The sequence below is a fragment of the Lipomyces oligophaga genome (assembly GCF_038497815.1).
Source record: "Lipomyces oligophaga strain CBS 7107 unplaced genomic scaffold V1516scaffold_2, whole genome shotgun sequence".
NCBI classification, from domain to species: Eukaryota; Fungi; Ascomycota; class Lipomycetes; order Lipomycetales; family Lipomycetaceae; genus Lipomyces; species [Lipomyces] oligophaga.
In genome coordinates this window covers 1,451,868-1,466,394 of record NW_027117786.1, presented here as the reverse complement: position 1 = coordinate 1,466,394, position 14,527 = coordinate 1,451,868, and the positions used below count along the sequence as shown (strand labels likewise).

General features: G+C 44.2%; 6 protein-coding genes across 6 annotated transcripts; 4 read left to right on the top strand and 2 right to left on the bottom strand.

Moving 5' to 3' along the window:
- Positions 1–29: 29 nt before the first annotated feature.
- On the top strand, positions 30–1,912 carry V1516DRAFT_710762 (uncharacterized protein). Its single transcript, XM_066924253.1, has 3 exons — positions 30–331; positions 385–723; positions 777–1,912. Exons 1-3 carry the CDS (start codon positions 269–271, stop codon positions 1,701–1,703), a joined length of 1,329 nt encoding a protein of 442 aa, XP_066779199.1. The 5' UTR covers positions 30–268; the 3' UTR covers positions 1,704–1,912.
- An 88-nt stretch (positions 1,913–2,000) lies between these two features.
- V1516DRAFT_211293 (ras family-domain-containing protein) lies at positions 2,001–3,528 on the bottom strand. The gene is made up of 3 exons (XM_066918742.1): positions 3,341–3,528; positions 2,573–2,962; positions 2,001–2,512 (listed from the first exon to the last, which is right to left on the bottom strand). Exons 1-3 carry the CDS (start codon positions 3,372–3,374, stop codon positions 2,298–2,300), a joined length of 639 nt encoding a protein of 212 aa, XP_066779198.1. The 5' UTR covers positions 3,375–3,528; the 3' UTR covers positions 2,001–2,297.
- Positions 3,529–3,546: 18 nt separating this feature from the next.
- V1516DRAFT_210598 (FACT complex subunit-domain-containing protein) lies at positions 3,547–5,552 on the top strand. Its single transcript, XM_066918738.1, has 3 exons — positions 3,547–3,833; positions 3,906–4,265; positions 4,318–5,552. The coding sequence occupies exons 1-3, from the start codon at positions 3,786–3,788 to the stop codon at positions 5,521–5,523; spliced, it is 1,614 nt and encodes a 537-aa protein (XP_066779197.1). The 5' UTR covers positions 3,547–3,785; the 3' UTR covers positions 5,524–5,552.
- On the bottom strand, positions 5,463–6,367 carry V1516DRAFT_671612 (uncharacterized protein). The gene has a single exon (XM_066921595.1). The coding sequence runs from the start codon at positions 6,236–6,238 to the stop codon at positions 5,582–5,584; it is 657 nt and encodes a 218-aa protein (XP_066779196.1). The 5' UTR covers positions 6,239–6,367; the 3' UTR covers positions 5,463–5,581.
- Positions 6,264–10,607, top strand: V1516DRAFT_689836 (uncharacterized protein). The gene is made up of 2 exons (XM_066923822.1): positions 6,264–8,223; positions 8,278–10,607. Exons 1-2 carry the CDS (start codon positions 6,574–6,576, stop codon positions 10,246–10,248), a joined length of 3,621 nt encoding a protein of 1,206 aa, XP_066779195.1. The 5' UTR covers positions 6,264–6,573; the 3' UTR covers positions 10,249–10,607.
- Positions 10,578–14,525, top strand: V1516DRAFT_210601 (PXA domain-containing protein). Its single transcript, XM_066918739.1, has 3 exons — positions 10,578–11,370; positions 11,423–11,568; positions 11,621–14,525. Exons 1-3 carry the CDS (start codon positions 10,906–10,908, stop codon positions 14,355–14,357), a joined length of 3,348 nt encoding a protein of 1,115 aa, XP_066779194.1. The 5' UTR covers positions 10,578–10,905; the 3' UTR covers positions 14,358–14,525.
- Positions 14,526–14,527: the final 2 nt, after the last annotated feature.

Here is a 14,527-nt window from a genome sequence, read left to right as displayed (position 1 = left end):
GGAACTTTAATTGTGTTTGGATGTCGCTAAAGTGCAGCCTCCTCAGAGTATGATTTAGAGGAGACCGAGTTCTGGGTTATCAGTCTTAATAGTCGCTTTTCCCCTTCTTTCCCTGTCTGATTCTTGACAATTGCGGATCGGGCTCAGCGTGGACTACTTTCTACCAATTGATCTAGGATCAGAAGAACTTAACACAAAGTGTACAATCATTTGGCATCACTCTAGCAATATCCAAATTTTTATAGGCTTGGCCAGTAATTTAGTCATTATGGCACAATATTCCGGCTATCCTCAAGAAATTGGAACACTTATTGCGGTTTTAATCAAGGCAGTAAGTACACTAGATTTACCATGATTCGAAGGACCAACAACCCCATTTTATAGCGTAATCTGCCGAATCGACGAACACTCGGCAAGCAAGATCCCTATTGTACTCTCCGAGTCGGCCAGAATGCCCAATCTACGAAGGTCGATGTTCGAGGTGGTCAAAGACCGTCCTGGAACCACGAGCTGCGCTATAAGTTGGTTGACTCCGACGAAAGTATGAAACTGACCGTGTTTGATGATAACGATTCGAAACCTGACCTAATTGGCGATACAATCATCGACTTAAAAACTATCGTCGAAACATGCCAAAAGAAGGAACAAGATCAGTGGCATACCATTCAATTTCGAACGAAATTTGCTGGTGAAGTATATATTGAAATGACATTTTATCCAAATGTACCAACTCACAATAACGGAATGGCTCGATTGCAATGCTAACTATTTTACAGAGAGATTATGTTCGGCATTCATTGATTCAGCGTGCTCATGCAAAGCAAAATCTGAAGAAGTCTGTCTCTACACCGAGCACACCCAGCACTTCTGGATCTCCATTTTCCGGTAGTGTTCGTCCACTGCCCGTTACGCCTACGGCATCTGCTCAGATTATCGAAGATGCAAGTTACCAAACTCCATCATCACAGTACTTGAGTCCTAAGTCGTCTTTGTCCTCATCTCCTGCTCCTACTCCAGTCTCGACTCGTCCGGCCATTGTTTCAGAATCAGATCCTATAATCCAGTTTCTCGACCGATCAGTCTCCCAAGTAGTCCGTGGAAATCGGTCAGTCTCGCCGTTGATGCCTGCGCGAGCGAACTCACAAATAATTGTCGGTTCTGGTCGATCATTGACCCCTACGAAGGGCCAACATGTGTTTTACGGATCTGAAAACACGGTTCCAATTTATCCGTCTCCGCGAACATATTCTTATGATGACACAGTGTTGGCCAACGTGCCGGATCAATTGCGATATCCCTCTTCTGGACAATTACGTGCTATGTCAGTGCATCCTAGTTTACCGAACTTGAGCTACCAATTAGATAGCATGTCTCTTGCTCACGAATGCTGCGATAATAATTTCTACCAATATTCCTCCAGGAGATCGCCTAGTCAATTTCTAAGGCCCTATCCTGACTCACCTCAAATTCCTCTGCCAGGTGGATTTGACGCTCGGTCAGATTATTACACCGACTCGCCGCATTTGCCCAGCGATGACGATATCAATTATAGTACATACTACGGCACCTCAAATTCTATGTCTCCGCTAAGGTCGTCTTCGTCGACTTCACTTTCGCAGCATAAAATCCGAAAAGATAGCATGAATAGCACATCTCGTCGACCGTTACCTGCCTGTCCGGATGAAACCAGGCTAGATAATTAATACGTATAACCAGGCCTTCCTACATTTCGCATTGTACATTCATATTTATATATATTTCGTTTTATCATCTCAGGTTTATAGGGTTTAATTATGTGACTTGCTATGTATTTTTGGATTAGACTTGATTATAGAGTAATCTGCATTCAATAATATATTAATATGATATTTTATAGACTGCTGGTTGCTGCCGGCACATTCACATATTCCGCTTTGAATCCTTTCACATACCTAAGCTCCAATCATTTCGCTTTGTACGGATCTGCAAGCAAAATATGCCAAAGAAAACGCTCCTCGTCTCGAAGCATAATCATTTGCGATATACCCAAAACGATAGAATAGAGTTGAGAGCCAAGTGGAACAAAATATAATCATTAAGAGCAGTCTGGGTGAATATCATGCGCAAATAATAATAAAGAGAAAAGCTGGATATAACCTAATAAAAAAGACAGAGAAAATACAAATCAATGAAATAAAATAAAAAGCAGACTAAGGTTACCAAGTAATAATTGGAAAAATAGAATATTTAAGGGGAGAAATTGTGTAAGAGTAAAGAAAACCAGCTGGGCAATGTAACAAAAAGATTGGAAAATACTTTTAACAACATTTAGACGAACTGCTCTTATCCTCCTCAGGTGGTCGCGAAAAGTTGATTGTCGTACCCTCACCTGGCCGTGGTGCAGACTCCGTGGCCTGTTCTAGCTGCCTGGCAGAAACAATGCGGTAGATCTCGGTCAAAATGCTCTGAAAAGCAGATTCTACGTTGGATGCATTAAGGGCAGATGTTTCAATGAAAGAGAGATTGTTCTCAGCTGCAACAGCAAACAGCGTTAGATCTTAATACGTTATACATCTGGATAGGCAATACTTACCAGCAAAAGTCTTAGCCTCGTCAGTGGAAACACCGCGTTGAGGCTCGAGATCGCTCTTGTTTCCAACAAGCATGATTACAATATTGCTGTCTGCGTGGTCACGGAGCTCTTTTAACCATCTCGACGAGTTTTCGTACGTCTGGCTCTTAGTTATGTCGTACACAAGAAGGGCTCCAACAGCGCCACGGTAATAGGCATTTGTAATTGCACGGTAGCGTTCCTGGCCAGCGGTATCCCATATTTGTGCCTTAATAGTCTTGCCGTCAACAGCAATGGAACGAGTAGCAAATTCAACGCCAATAGTTGACTTTGAGTCTGGATTAAACTCGTCACGAGTGAATCGGCTCAGCAAGTTAGATTTGCCAACACCAGAATCTCCAATAAGAACAACTAAAAGAAAAACAGTTAGCAAATGTTCGTGAAACAGAACACTGAAAAAATTCGGCAAAAGTAGTCGAGATAACTGTCATAATCACAATGAGGAGCTGATTCAGGGGAGAGCAGCCTTGCCCGTCACGTATGTAATCCAGGGTGCAGTATCAAGTAAGTACACCATCAAATCGATAAAAATCGGCCAATCCTGAGAAACGCACGAAGACGAGATACGGATTCAACTTGAAAAATCCATTCGCCAGCTGAATCACAGGCAAGTAGAAGTATACTTGCAGAACATCAAACGGAGTGTTCCAAAGAAGCTCTGAGGTCTCCCCGAACATAGACAACAGACATATCATCCAACCGGGCCAATCGACGAGCAGTATAACTTACCTTTAAACAGATAATCGTATTCGTCCTGAGCCATTGCTATTATTATATTTTATTCGACGTTTTAACAACGAATTCGACGCAAGTAAACGACAACAGAGTTCGCGATTGTTGGTTAGTTGGCGGAATTGGGTGGCCTGGAAGGAGGCAAGTGCCGCTTCAAACAGCGTGGGCGGCGAAGTGAGAGACATGAAGAAAGAGACAGTATTTGTCGTGTTTGTGGCATTTATGATTAGCAGTTGTTGGCATGTAGGCATAAACGTTACATCTATAGTCATATACTCCGCAATCGCGAACAACCGCGTTGCTTACGCCTCATCAATCCGGGCACGCGTGCGACGCGCTCTTAGGTTCCTTCTTGCTTGTCTTCAATACGGAATCGATCTGGCAAACTCCGCCTAAGTACACCGATAGTTTCGGTTAACTGTAGCTCATTTTTTCTGCAGAAATGGCAGATCGCAAGGTGAAGTCTCGTCTTCGGCAAGAGACTAAAGTGGTAAGTTGCGCAGTCTCCTACTAGTTGACTAGACGGGGAATAGATCAGAGAAATCTTACAGAATCTATCTAGGTCAACGAAGCAGCAGAACTTAAACGCCGAGAACATCAAAAAGAGCTCCATCGTAAAAGGCAGGATGAAGGACGTGCTCGATTTGCAAGTGAACTTAAAACTGAGGATGATGAGAAAAAAGTTGTCTTCCGAAGATTTGAAGCTTATAAGCGTGAATCTCAATTTCCTGTCGGTGTCAAGGATCTACGGATCCTGGTTGATCCTAAAAATCAAGTCGTAATCGTTCCTATCAGTGGTCGACCCATGCCCTTGCACATCAATACTTTGAAGAATGTCAGCAAAAACGATGATGGCGAGTTTGTGTATATTCGGCTCAATTTAGTTACACCCAATCAGTTAGTCTCCAAGAAGGAGGACCAGGTAGGCTGTTGAATTAGCCACTTCAATAAATTATCTAACTCTTAGTGTTTAGCCATTTGAAGATCCTAATGCACAGTTTCTACAAAGCTTGACATATCGCAGTCGAGACATAAGTCGCGTTTCCGAGATTTTCAAAAGTATCCAAGAACTGAAAAAAAATGCCGTCAAGCGAGACTTTGAGCGAAAGGAGCTCGAAGATGTTGTCGAGCAAAACAATCTGATTGAAATCAAAAATCGCCGTCCTATTCGACTAGAGAATCTTTTTGTGCGACCAGCACCTGACGGAAAACGCGTTCCTGGTGCGCTAGAGATCCATCAGAACGGTTTGCGCTATCAGTCGCCAGTGCGGCCTGATCATCGAATTGATTTGTTATTCAGTAATGTTAAGCATCTTTTTTTTCAGCCTTGTGATCATGAACTGATCGTTTTGATCCATGTTCATCTGAAAAGTCCAATCATGATTGGCAAGCGGAAAACAAAGGACGTCCAGTTTTATCGAGAAGCTACGGATATCCAATTCGATGAGACTGGTAACCGCAAACGAAAATATCGGTTTGGGGATGATGACGAACTAGAGGCTGAGCAAGAAGAGCAGCGAAGAAGGCATGCGTTGAACCGTGAGTTCAAGGCATTCAGCGAGAAAATCTCAGAGGCTGGCAAATCAATCGACGTCGACATGCCTTTTCGCGAACTCGGATTCAACGGTGTCCCATTTCGGGCTAATGTACTCTGTCAGCCTACGACTGAGTGTTTGGTCCAACTCATCGATCCACCATTTCTGGTGGTTACGTTATCAGAAATTGAGATTGCTCACTTGGAACGTGTTCAGTTTGGTTTGAAAAATTTCGACCTGGTCTTTGTTTATAAGGATTTCAGTAGACCTGTCACTCATATCAATTCTATTCCTATGGATCAATTGGATAATGTTAAGGATTGGCTGGACGAAGTCGAAATTCCATTTTCGGAAGGCCCGTTAAATCTCAATTGGACTACGATCATGAAGACGGTTACGGCAGATCCTCATTCGTTTTTCGAGGAAGGAGGTTGGAGCTTTTTGGATAATGATTCTGATAACGACGACAGCGCGAGTTCTGAACCCGAATCAGAATTTGAAGCCTCGGATCTGGATCCAGAGGACGAATCTGAAGACGCATCTGATTATGACGAGAGCGCATCTGATGATGGAGAGGAGGATCCCGATGACGATGATGATGAAGATGAAGGAGATGGAGACGAGGAAGACGAAGAGGATGATTAAGTGCGCTGCTTATCTGATAAGTAAAAATATCGAAATTGAAATTAGGTATGCAAGTATATTATTGCTTAGTCAATAAAGGATTTAGCAGTAACAGATCGGCCATCGATGATACCGACCGAGTCGGAATAACCTTTGAATTAGTTCTATGGAGACTGCTAGCTATATATGCGGCGACAACATGCGGACACTCTCCGGTCAAAAGAAATAATATATCTGGCTCGGCAGAAAGGTCGGATTCCAGAATAGAAGCTAGTGAAGATACATAGGGAGCCGCGTCGTATGTGCTGCTGAAGAAATCTTCACAAGAACAGGTCCAAGATCTTTGTCGAACCAGCACGTAATCCGAAGAGGTTGAATTATCTGACGAGTTTGCAACTCTGTAGAATATTGAAGGACTGTAGTCTGGGGAGTTGTTAATTTCAGGAATAATTAGCTCGACGGCCTTAGCATCCAGCAGCGCCAAAGCAGGCAGAAATGAGCGTGGCAAGATCTGATGTAGTCCAACCACAACGGCAATAACCTCCACCGAACCTGTCTGATTCAGTGAAAGATTCACAAAATTTTGAGCTAGCTCATCTTGCGATTGCGTAGATTTTATTGCGGAGACAAAACTCTTGACGAGCTCACATACAATCGCCCGTCGAGCGCAAACTGTATCGGGAATACGGTTGGTTCCGGGTGTGTTTGAGACGCCGAATTCATCTATTTGACTCATTTTTTGCAATATGGGTCCATTTTCAAAAATTAACTCCGCTGAAAGCCAGCGCAATTGTTAGAAAGTCTTGCAAGAAACTGATATTTAGTACTTAAGTGGACGCAAGATATAGCGGGCAGTAAACCTGTTCACGCCTCGGCCAGCTTTCCCAGTGGATTTTCCTTTTTTCTCTCCCATTTCTATCTTTCTCCCTCGTGTCCCCCGCTCCAACCTCACCAACTTCCTAGTATAGAGTGTCCAATTCGACCGCATTTTTGCTACATTGGTCGAAATATATTTAATCGCCGCTAAAAATTGTCTAAGCGCCAATCTTTGTGACTTCAGCGACCCATCGCATGTCCATATCCTCTACCACGCACGGTGAAGAAGGGCTCGACAGTAGCACTCTTGCTTCCTCGATATCGCCCGATACAAAAAATTCCTTTGCTTTTCCCCCGAATAGTCAGCATATTGCATCTGTCGAATCCTCGGCACCGTCCGCATTGCCCGGGCAGGTGCTCGTAGACAGCCAGCAGACAAACGCCTCTGCTGCTTCTCCTCATCCGACCCATTCATACTATTCCTCAATAGCCCACTCGGGGCAGCATTACAGCCAGCAGAGACAGAATATTTACAGCGGCGGCTACCAGATTTATCACGGCGGAACTGCACAAGAGAATAATTACGTCCAGCACCACGATCTGCAACTACGGAGCCTGAATCACCCGGGCTCGAATCCAGCCGGCCCTGGTTCATACCAAAATCGCGATTATCATAATAATTCCCACCAGCACTACTCTCAACATCATCAGCATCATCAGCACCTTTCGCATCATCAAAATCATCATTCAAACAAATATCCTCCGCAGTCGCATCGAAATCTGCAGAAAAGTATCAACTCTCAGTCTCAAGGTTCATCAATCTATCCGTCTCCGAATACTTCTGGTCCACAAGCCTACAACCTCCCTCAGCCATCTCTTCCATTTCAGCAGCTGCCTCCTCCTCTTCCCGGAGCTGGAGCTGGGCCTGCCTCGGCTACAGTTGTCCCTGTACCCGTTGCAGTTCCTTCTCCGGGCCGGCCTGCAATTATGAACACCGTTTCAAATAATGCTTCAAATGGTGTTCCATCGCTTTCTGCCAATGCTCCGATATTCGGCACGCCGGATCAGATGGCCATGGGCCCTCACTCATCCTATCCATTGCCTTATCCTCCTCAGCCCATGACACCTTTTTCTAATCAGCCACAACAATACTATTTTGGGCATTTCCCATATGCCCAGAATCCTACTTCTTCTGGTCCCACCATGTATATGAATTCCCACGGGAATGTTTCTCAAATGCAATATTCACAGCAATCTATGTCACCTCCAGATTCCCATTACTCAACCTTCACTAGTCCCGATCCCTCTCTTTACTCCTTACATTCTGTTCCTGGTCCTGCTCCTCCAATGGTTATGGTTCCAAATAATCAGATGCAAGTTACTCTTCAACCTGCGATGATGAATCGTGCTCCTCCGGTATCGCCCGTCCAGCCTATTAGCCCGATCGTCTCTTCGAATGAATATCAAGGTTCCGCAGTACCGGCACTCGTCAGCTCTCATTCCAATCGTCCTCTAATATCGGGTGAAAGTTCGCTTGTCGTCCCAAAATCAGCCAAATCGATTTTGAACCCAGCAGCACCGCAATTCACGGCTTCTGGTCTATATAATGTTTCTCAGAAAATTGCACATTCTGTGGCTACACCAGCCATTGCGCTACCGAATATTGATCGACAGTCTACCGATGGGTCTTCAGATTCAGATGAAATTCAAACAGATACTAGTAATGCTGATTCCACAACCAAGTCTCCAACTACCGATTCCTGTATAATATTACTAGAGGGCAATGATCTTTCAATTTCGTCTGAAGATTCGATAATTACTTTGGAAAGAGTGGCCAGTAATGCGTCTTCTGCTGCTTCCTCTGTATCTTCAGTACAACCTGTAGCTGTCCAAGCTCCAAATAGGGTATGTGCTCGCGTGCTTAGACTGCAAAATCTACTAACAGTTTCTACTTTAAAGATGCCATGGTTTTCTGATCCTTCGGCTCCATTCCCCTCAAGATATGGTAAAGATAATCGCAGGCTACTTCGAGCGCGGATTCGCCAATTATCTGAAATGAATGGAATTAGTATTGACGAAGTACTGGCCAACAGTGAAAAATATCAGATCAATCGAAATGTGTTGGATTTGACCAAAGCTCAGAGGAAGATTTTGGAAAATACCAATGTAAAACGAATAGGAAGTCGCAATAAAGGCAGAACGGCAGGATCCGAACAGCAAAGTATTTCTGAACCAGCTACTCCGCTGATTTCTGTTGAGAACGAAGGTAGCCGTGCAGAAGTAGGTCCTCATGTACGATCGCAAACGGCGCGATCCTGGGCTGATGTTGTGAATTCGCATTCAAATATTGCAGGTGACAAGAATATATCTACAGACATTCTCAAATCTTCGAGTGCACTTCAAAATCGCACTCAAACTCAGAAATCTGCACTTCCGCCTATTAATCGCGCAGGAGTTAGCCCTGTTGGTAGTTCTGGAGCGGTCGAGCCAGTGTCACCGTCCACGGCGTCATCCGTTTCAGGAAGTAGCGCGCAGACATCTGAAGCAACTGACATTGACGAGCAGCAATCATCTGTTTTTGAGCCCACACCGCCGACCTTGCTACCTCGAGGACTCGTTAATATGGGAAATATGTGTTTTATGAACTCCATTCTTCAGATTTTACTCTACTGCGTACCATTCTACTCATTTATTGAGTCAATGTCAAAAAAATTATCTCATCAATTTAATTCACAGACGCCGATTCTGGATTCTTTGATTCTATTTATGGGCGAGTTCAATTCTGGATCTAGGAATCAGTTTTCAACTGATCCGGAGCTGGATAATCTGATCAGCTCGCCTCAAAAGCTATTCGGAGAGCCTTTCATCCCAGAGTTTGTATATGACGCTCTCCGAGGTAATGCGTTATTTGCCAATATGCGGAGGGGCCATCAAGAAGACGCTGAAGAGTTTCTTGGATTTCTGCTAGATGGATTGCATGAGGAGTTCATGGCAGTTGCCGAACAAATTCAGAAGAAACTGGATGCTAGTGGTTCGTCGTGGTCTACTGAGGACCTGCCTTTAGACTTTGTTGAATCTGCATTGGAGGAGCTTAACATTAGCCGGCAACGGACTAACAGCACAGGCCAAGACGAAAACGGCGCAACAAATGGCCCTGTCGATGGATGGCTTGAAGTTGGCCGGAAGCAGAAGGTAGCAGTTACACGGACGACGACTGTATCGAACTCGCCAGTTACACAGATTTTTGGAGGACAATTCCGGTCTGTGATTCGGGCAGCTCACCAAAAACCGTCCGTGACGATTGATCCATATCAACGGCTGCAACTTGATATATCAGATCACTCCATTCGAACAATTGAAGACGCACTGGCGAATATTGCCCAGCCGGAAGTGATTAGTCATTATAAGAGTAAACAAGGAGATATGGTAGAAGCGAATAAGCAAACTCTGTTAGAAAAATTACCTCGGGTTTTGATTTTGCATTTGAAAAGGTTTCAGTTCACGATGGAAGAAGGATCTGGATATGCGAGTGTGGAAAAGATCAGCAAGACGATTGGTTACAAGCGAGAACTTGAGATTCCTCGAGAATGTCTTTCGCCGCATCATGGAGAGACTGGAGTCAAGTATCAGTTATTTGGAGTCGTATATCATCACGGGAAATCTACAGAAGGAGGGCATTACACAGTTGATGCACGTTACCAAGCTGGTAACAAGTGGATTAATTTTGATGACGTAAATCTCAAGACGGTAGATGTGGAGGCTGTCGAAACCGAGTATGAAGAAGAACCTAAAAAGCAGCGATCTGAAGGCGAACGAACAGCATATCTCTTATTTTATGAACGGATTCACGAGGATAATGATCCAGCTTCCGATGCTACTGCTGGTGAAATGACTGCTTCGAGCGCTAGTCGTAATTTGAGCGGAAACTAATGGAGAAATGTTAGGAGGGACCTAAAAGGAAGGATATTGCATGTACGATGAAGATGGAGCGCGGAGGGAGGAAAATAGTATTTGCTTATGCTTCATTATTGATTTGATTTGATTTGATCTGATTTGTTATTGTTCGGAAGAGGTTTTGTTACAAAAGCAAGTCTATTGACTGTTTGCATATTGGTTTCGCGTATTTATTGTTTTATTTTTATTTTTATTTCATTGTTCTTGTTACTATCATCGCCGTTGTACTACTATTGCACGCCTAGTGTACCAAGTACTGCTTCTCCATTTCCTAATCCAACGATTACATAATTGCGCTTGCTGACGTAATTTACAGATGGTCGGTAAGGGATGCATCTCCCAGGCTGGTTTGATAGTCCCAGGGATAAAGTATCTGGAACCAGGCCGAGAAGCGGCGAAATTCATAAAACAGATCGAAATTGGATCGATGTGATTGGATATTTATTGCGAATAGGAAATTGAATTGAGCGACAATTGGAACTATTACTGGAAGAGAGTGAATTTTTGGTTTCCTTGCTTGAAGATACCCAGAGCCGTTGGATCTCTCTCCGAGCCAACTATTAGTTGTACTTTTGACCGAGGCGGTCGAAATTGATTCAGAATCGAGCAACACAAATATTAGTTTAGATCACAATGGAATTTCAGAATTCAAGTATGGGTGGTGTACGTGATCGTGTTCGTCGGAGGCCAGTACCAACCGGTGCTGGTGATGGTATTGTTAGTGTAGGTGCTGCTAGTAGCGGTTCTGCATTACCGGGCAGTTTACCTTCAGAGAGCATATCCACAGATCACGAATCCGAACCGGACCGAGAAGACGACCATGAGTCAATTTCCTATTCATCTGGTCTACTGGAAATATACTACTCATATTTTGAAAATCTGATTGCAAATGCCACGGCAAACCAACTTCTCGTTGCTGCCTGCGTTGGGCTACCTTTAGCTGTCTTGGTGTTTGGTCCTTTGCTTTTTTGTCTGCTGGCCGGTGGTCTTGGTGGTGCAGTGATGACCTTTCGTGCACTGAATCCATGGAGGAATCAGGATCTGACGCCGTTGCCGTGGAAGGAGGATAACCGGACAGCAGCTACCTATTTTAATGAGGTTCGCGATATCTCCGACTATTGATTAACCGAGATTGATTAACTTATTCTAGAAATCTATAAAATCAATCATGCACAGCCATTACTCACCTTCTCAGCCCGTTGAGGCCGCAATAGAACGCGGCGTCGATATCATCGTCCGAGATTATGTTGAATCTTGGTATCATGACATTTCTCCTGATGACACTACATTTACATCGTGAGTGAATTGGAGTATAAATCACTAAAAAAAAATTACTAATTGCATTAAGCTCTATTCGGCAGACTCTGATCAGCTCTGCACATGCATTTGCACATCAGCAGTCGTTCAAACGACCTGCAGATATTTTTCTAGTTCTAATTTTCTCGGCCTGCAATACTTTTGTTGTATTTCTTCGAGAGCTTCGAGCTGTTAGTTCTCGATATTCCAATAAAGCTGGTCGAATTCATGATTATATTGTTTCTTATAAAGATTCTGCGCTTGCTCAAATGGTCGATCCAGGAATCCAACAAGTTAAACTCCGGAACGCAGCGAATAATCTGATTCAGACATTTTTACCGACTCTCGATATTAAGCGCTCGCCTATTGCTTTGCTGTTGAGGGAAGTGGTCGCTCATCAAGTACTAGAAGCTGCAGTGGATTCTTTGTCAGATCCAGATTCAGTCAATAGCTGGATTATTTATTTTCTACAACGTGAAGAAAATATCAAAGAGTTAGCGGGAGAAATGTCGAATAATACTTCTAGTCCTGCTGAACTACCGAAAACTCCTGAACCTTCGTCATTATCGCGATTTCAGGATAATGAATACGACGCAGAGAAGACACCTACGCTAGCCTCAACAGAATCAACCTCCCTGACTGACGAAAACTCAAGTGGGTTAGCTTCTCACTCATCGTCTAATACTACGTCAGCTATACCGACAAAAAAGGATGATTTTGAAAAGCGTATGCAAGAAGTTATGGGCGATGGAGACTTTGATCGGCAGCCGGTCAGCACGCCAACGACGATGTTGAACAGAGCGCCTTCGGCTCCTTTACGGAGCAATTCAGCTTCCCATAGAATTCCTCGCCGTCCGATCAATTCTGAAATAGTAGACTCTGCAAGGCAAAGTTCAGACATGTCATATAGTTTAGACATTACAGAAGCTCTAGAAAGTGAGCCGTCGCGTGGTCCTCAGTCGGAAGATAAGTCGCAAAGAAATCCAGGACAACCAGTTGCTAGTAGGAGCGGAGTTATCTCAAATGCGCGCCGATCCATGCCGAATCTAAATGACGACGCATCAGTCGATCTGGACTCCACAGCATCATCGCGGCCTGCCTCAACATTCGACGAGATGTTTCAGAACCATTCGCTGGACGAGCAGTCTTCAGCAGCAGTCGCTCGGCGGTCTCATATCAGCACTCTCGAGCCTACAGTAACGTTCACTTTATACGAGTCTAGTATAACTGTGATCGACTCGTCAGCAGATAACAATCAATCAATGAAAGTAATGTCGTCACGTCCAATTGGCTTTTACACTCTTGTTATTGAGCCAGCTAGCTCTGTGTTTGCTGGATGGATGGCGATGAGGAATATCAGTGATTTTGAGAAATTACATTTAGTTTTGACGAAGCTGGCTTCTCTTGCCGGTTTGACTATGTTTCCGGAAGTATTTCCGCCGTGGATGGGTGTTTCTCGTGCTGATTATTGTCAAACACTGCAGTCATATCTTCAACTAGTGGTAAATACTCGAGAACTGGCTGACTGTGAGGCGATGAAGAAATTTGTGGATAAAAAGGAAACAACCTCGACGGGCGAAAAGAGATTGCTTAAGGCTCCTTTTTTTAAGCATACTGGCGAGGGTATGCTTGAAGCCATCTCTAAAGCGACTTCTGCTACATCTTCCACGAAAGAGTCGCGGAATGCGATTTTAGGGGTTTTAGCTGCAGCCAAAAAGCATTCTTCGGATACGTTTGGTAAGGTCAGAGACACAGCCTCCGTTGCGAGTGGAAATGGAAGCCAAGGAAGTGGAAATAGTACCAAGTCGAGACAGTCATTCTTGCCATCTGGTCCAGATTTCTCAGGTATTGCAGCAAGCATGCGAAATTTTGCCAATGGAGGAGGACCAACGCTACCCTCGTTGCCTTTCATGTCTCACACAGACGGAGGAGCGGTCTTACCCGGTTATCAAGTGGATATGAATGAAAGTACAAATAGCCTGGCCAGCACGATTGACTCCACTACGCAACGGATATCCACAGAAGGGGGTTCAGACTCATATATCCCTGAGGTGCGAGTGAATAATAAAAGTATTGGAAATAATGCATTAGCATCGTCATCGACGCCTGTTTTGATCTCTGGTGGATCTGCACTGCGTAGTGTTGACTCTCGAACCTCATCAGAAGCAGATCTTTCGTCCGAGATTGGGTCACCGCGCCATTCGATGATGTTTGAGCATGACATGGACCGTACACTTCCACGGAGTGGCATGGAGGTTCATTCACTGGAACAGCGGCAGAGTTTGAATATAACGGCGCATACAGAATTGACACAAGGAGAAACAAACTCAATCATAGATACAATGTTTCTTGCGATTTCGGAGCTTTATCTGCTGTCTAATGCATGGAATGTGCGCCGCTCTTTATTGACGATGCTTCGAGGACTACTTTTACGTAATGGCTCGTCGTCTGTGGAAGGGATTCGACTAGCGTTACAGAAAGATGTAATTGACAAGTATTCATCTGACGCCGAGATTGCCCGAAAGCTAAATGACCTTATCAACTCCATCTGGCCATCTTCAGAACAAGTAAAGCCGAAGCTCAGTGAGTCCGAATCCACTGCATTGCGAGAAAAGGCTCGGCAGATGTTCGTTTCTCGAACAATTCCGGACGCCATTAAGAGCGTTATGGGGGCAGCAGCATCTACGCAGGCGTTGGAGTTTGTATTTGATGTATTACAGGATCGGAACATAGCGCGAGGAATGGTATTAGATCTTGTGATGGATTGTATTACTGCTTTGTTGATGTGATGTATATTATTATCATAATTATATTATTACTATTACTATTATTGTAGTAGTATTCGACTTCAAAAGTGCGATCTGCGCATTCGGTCCGAGTTCGAACACGACCTGACCCGGTTTCGGGACTTTCTCGGTTCCCAAGTGGAATGTCTGGGTCTTTGAGAGCCGAGAGGGGG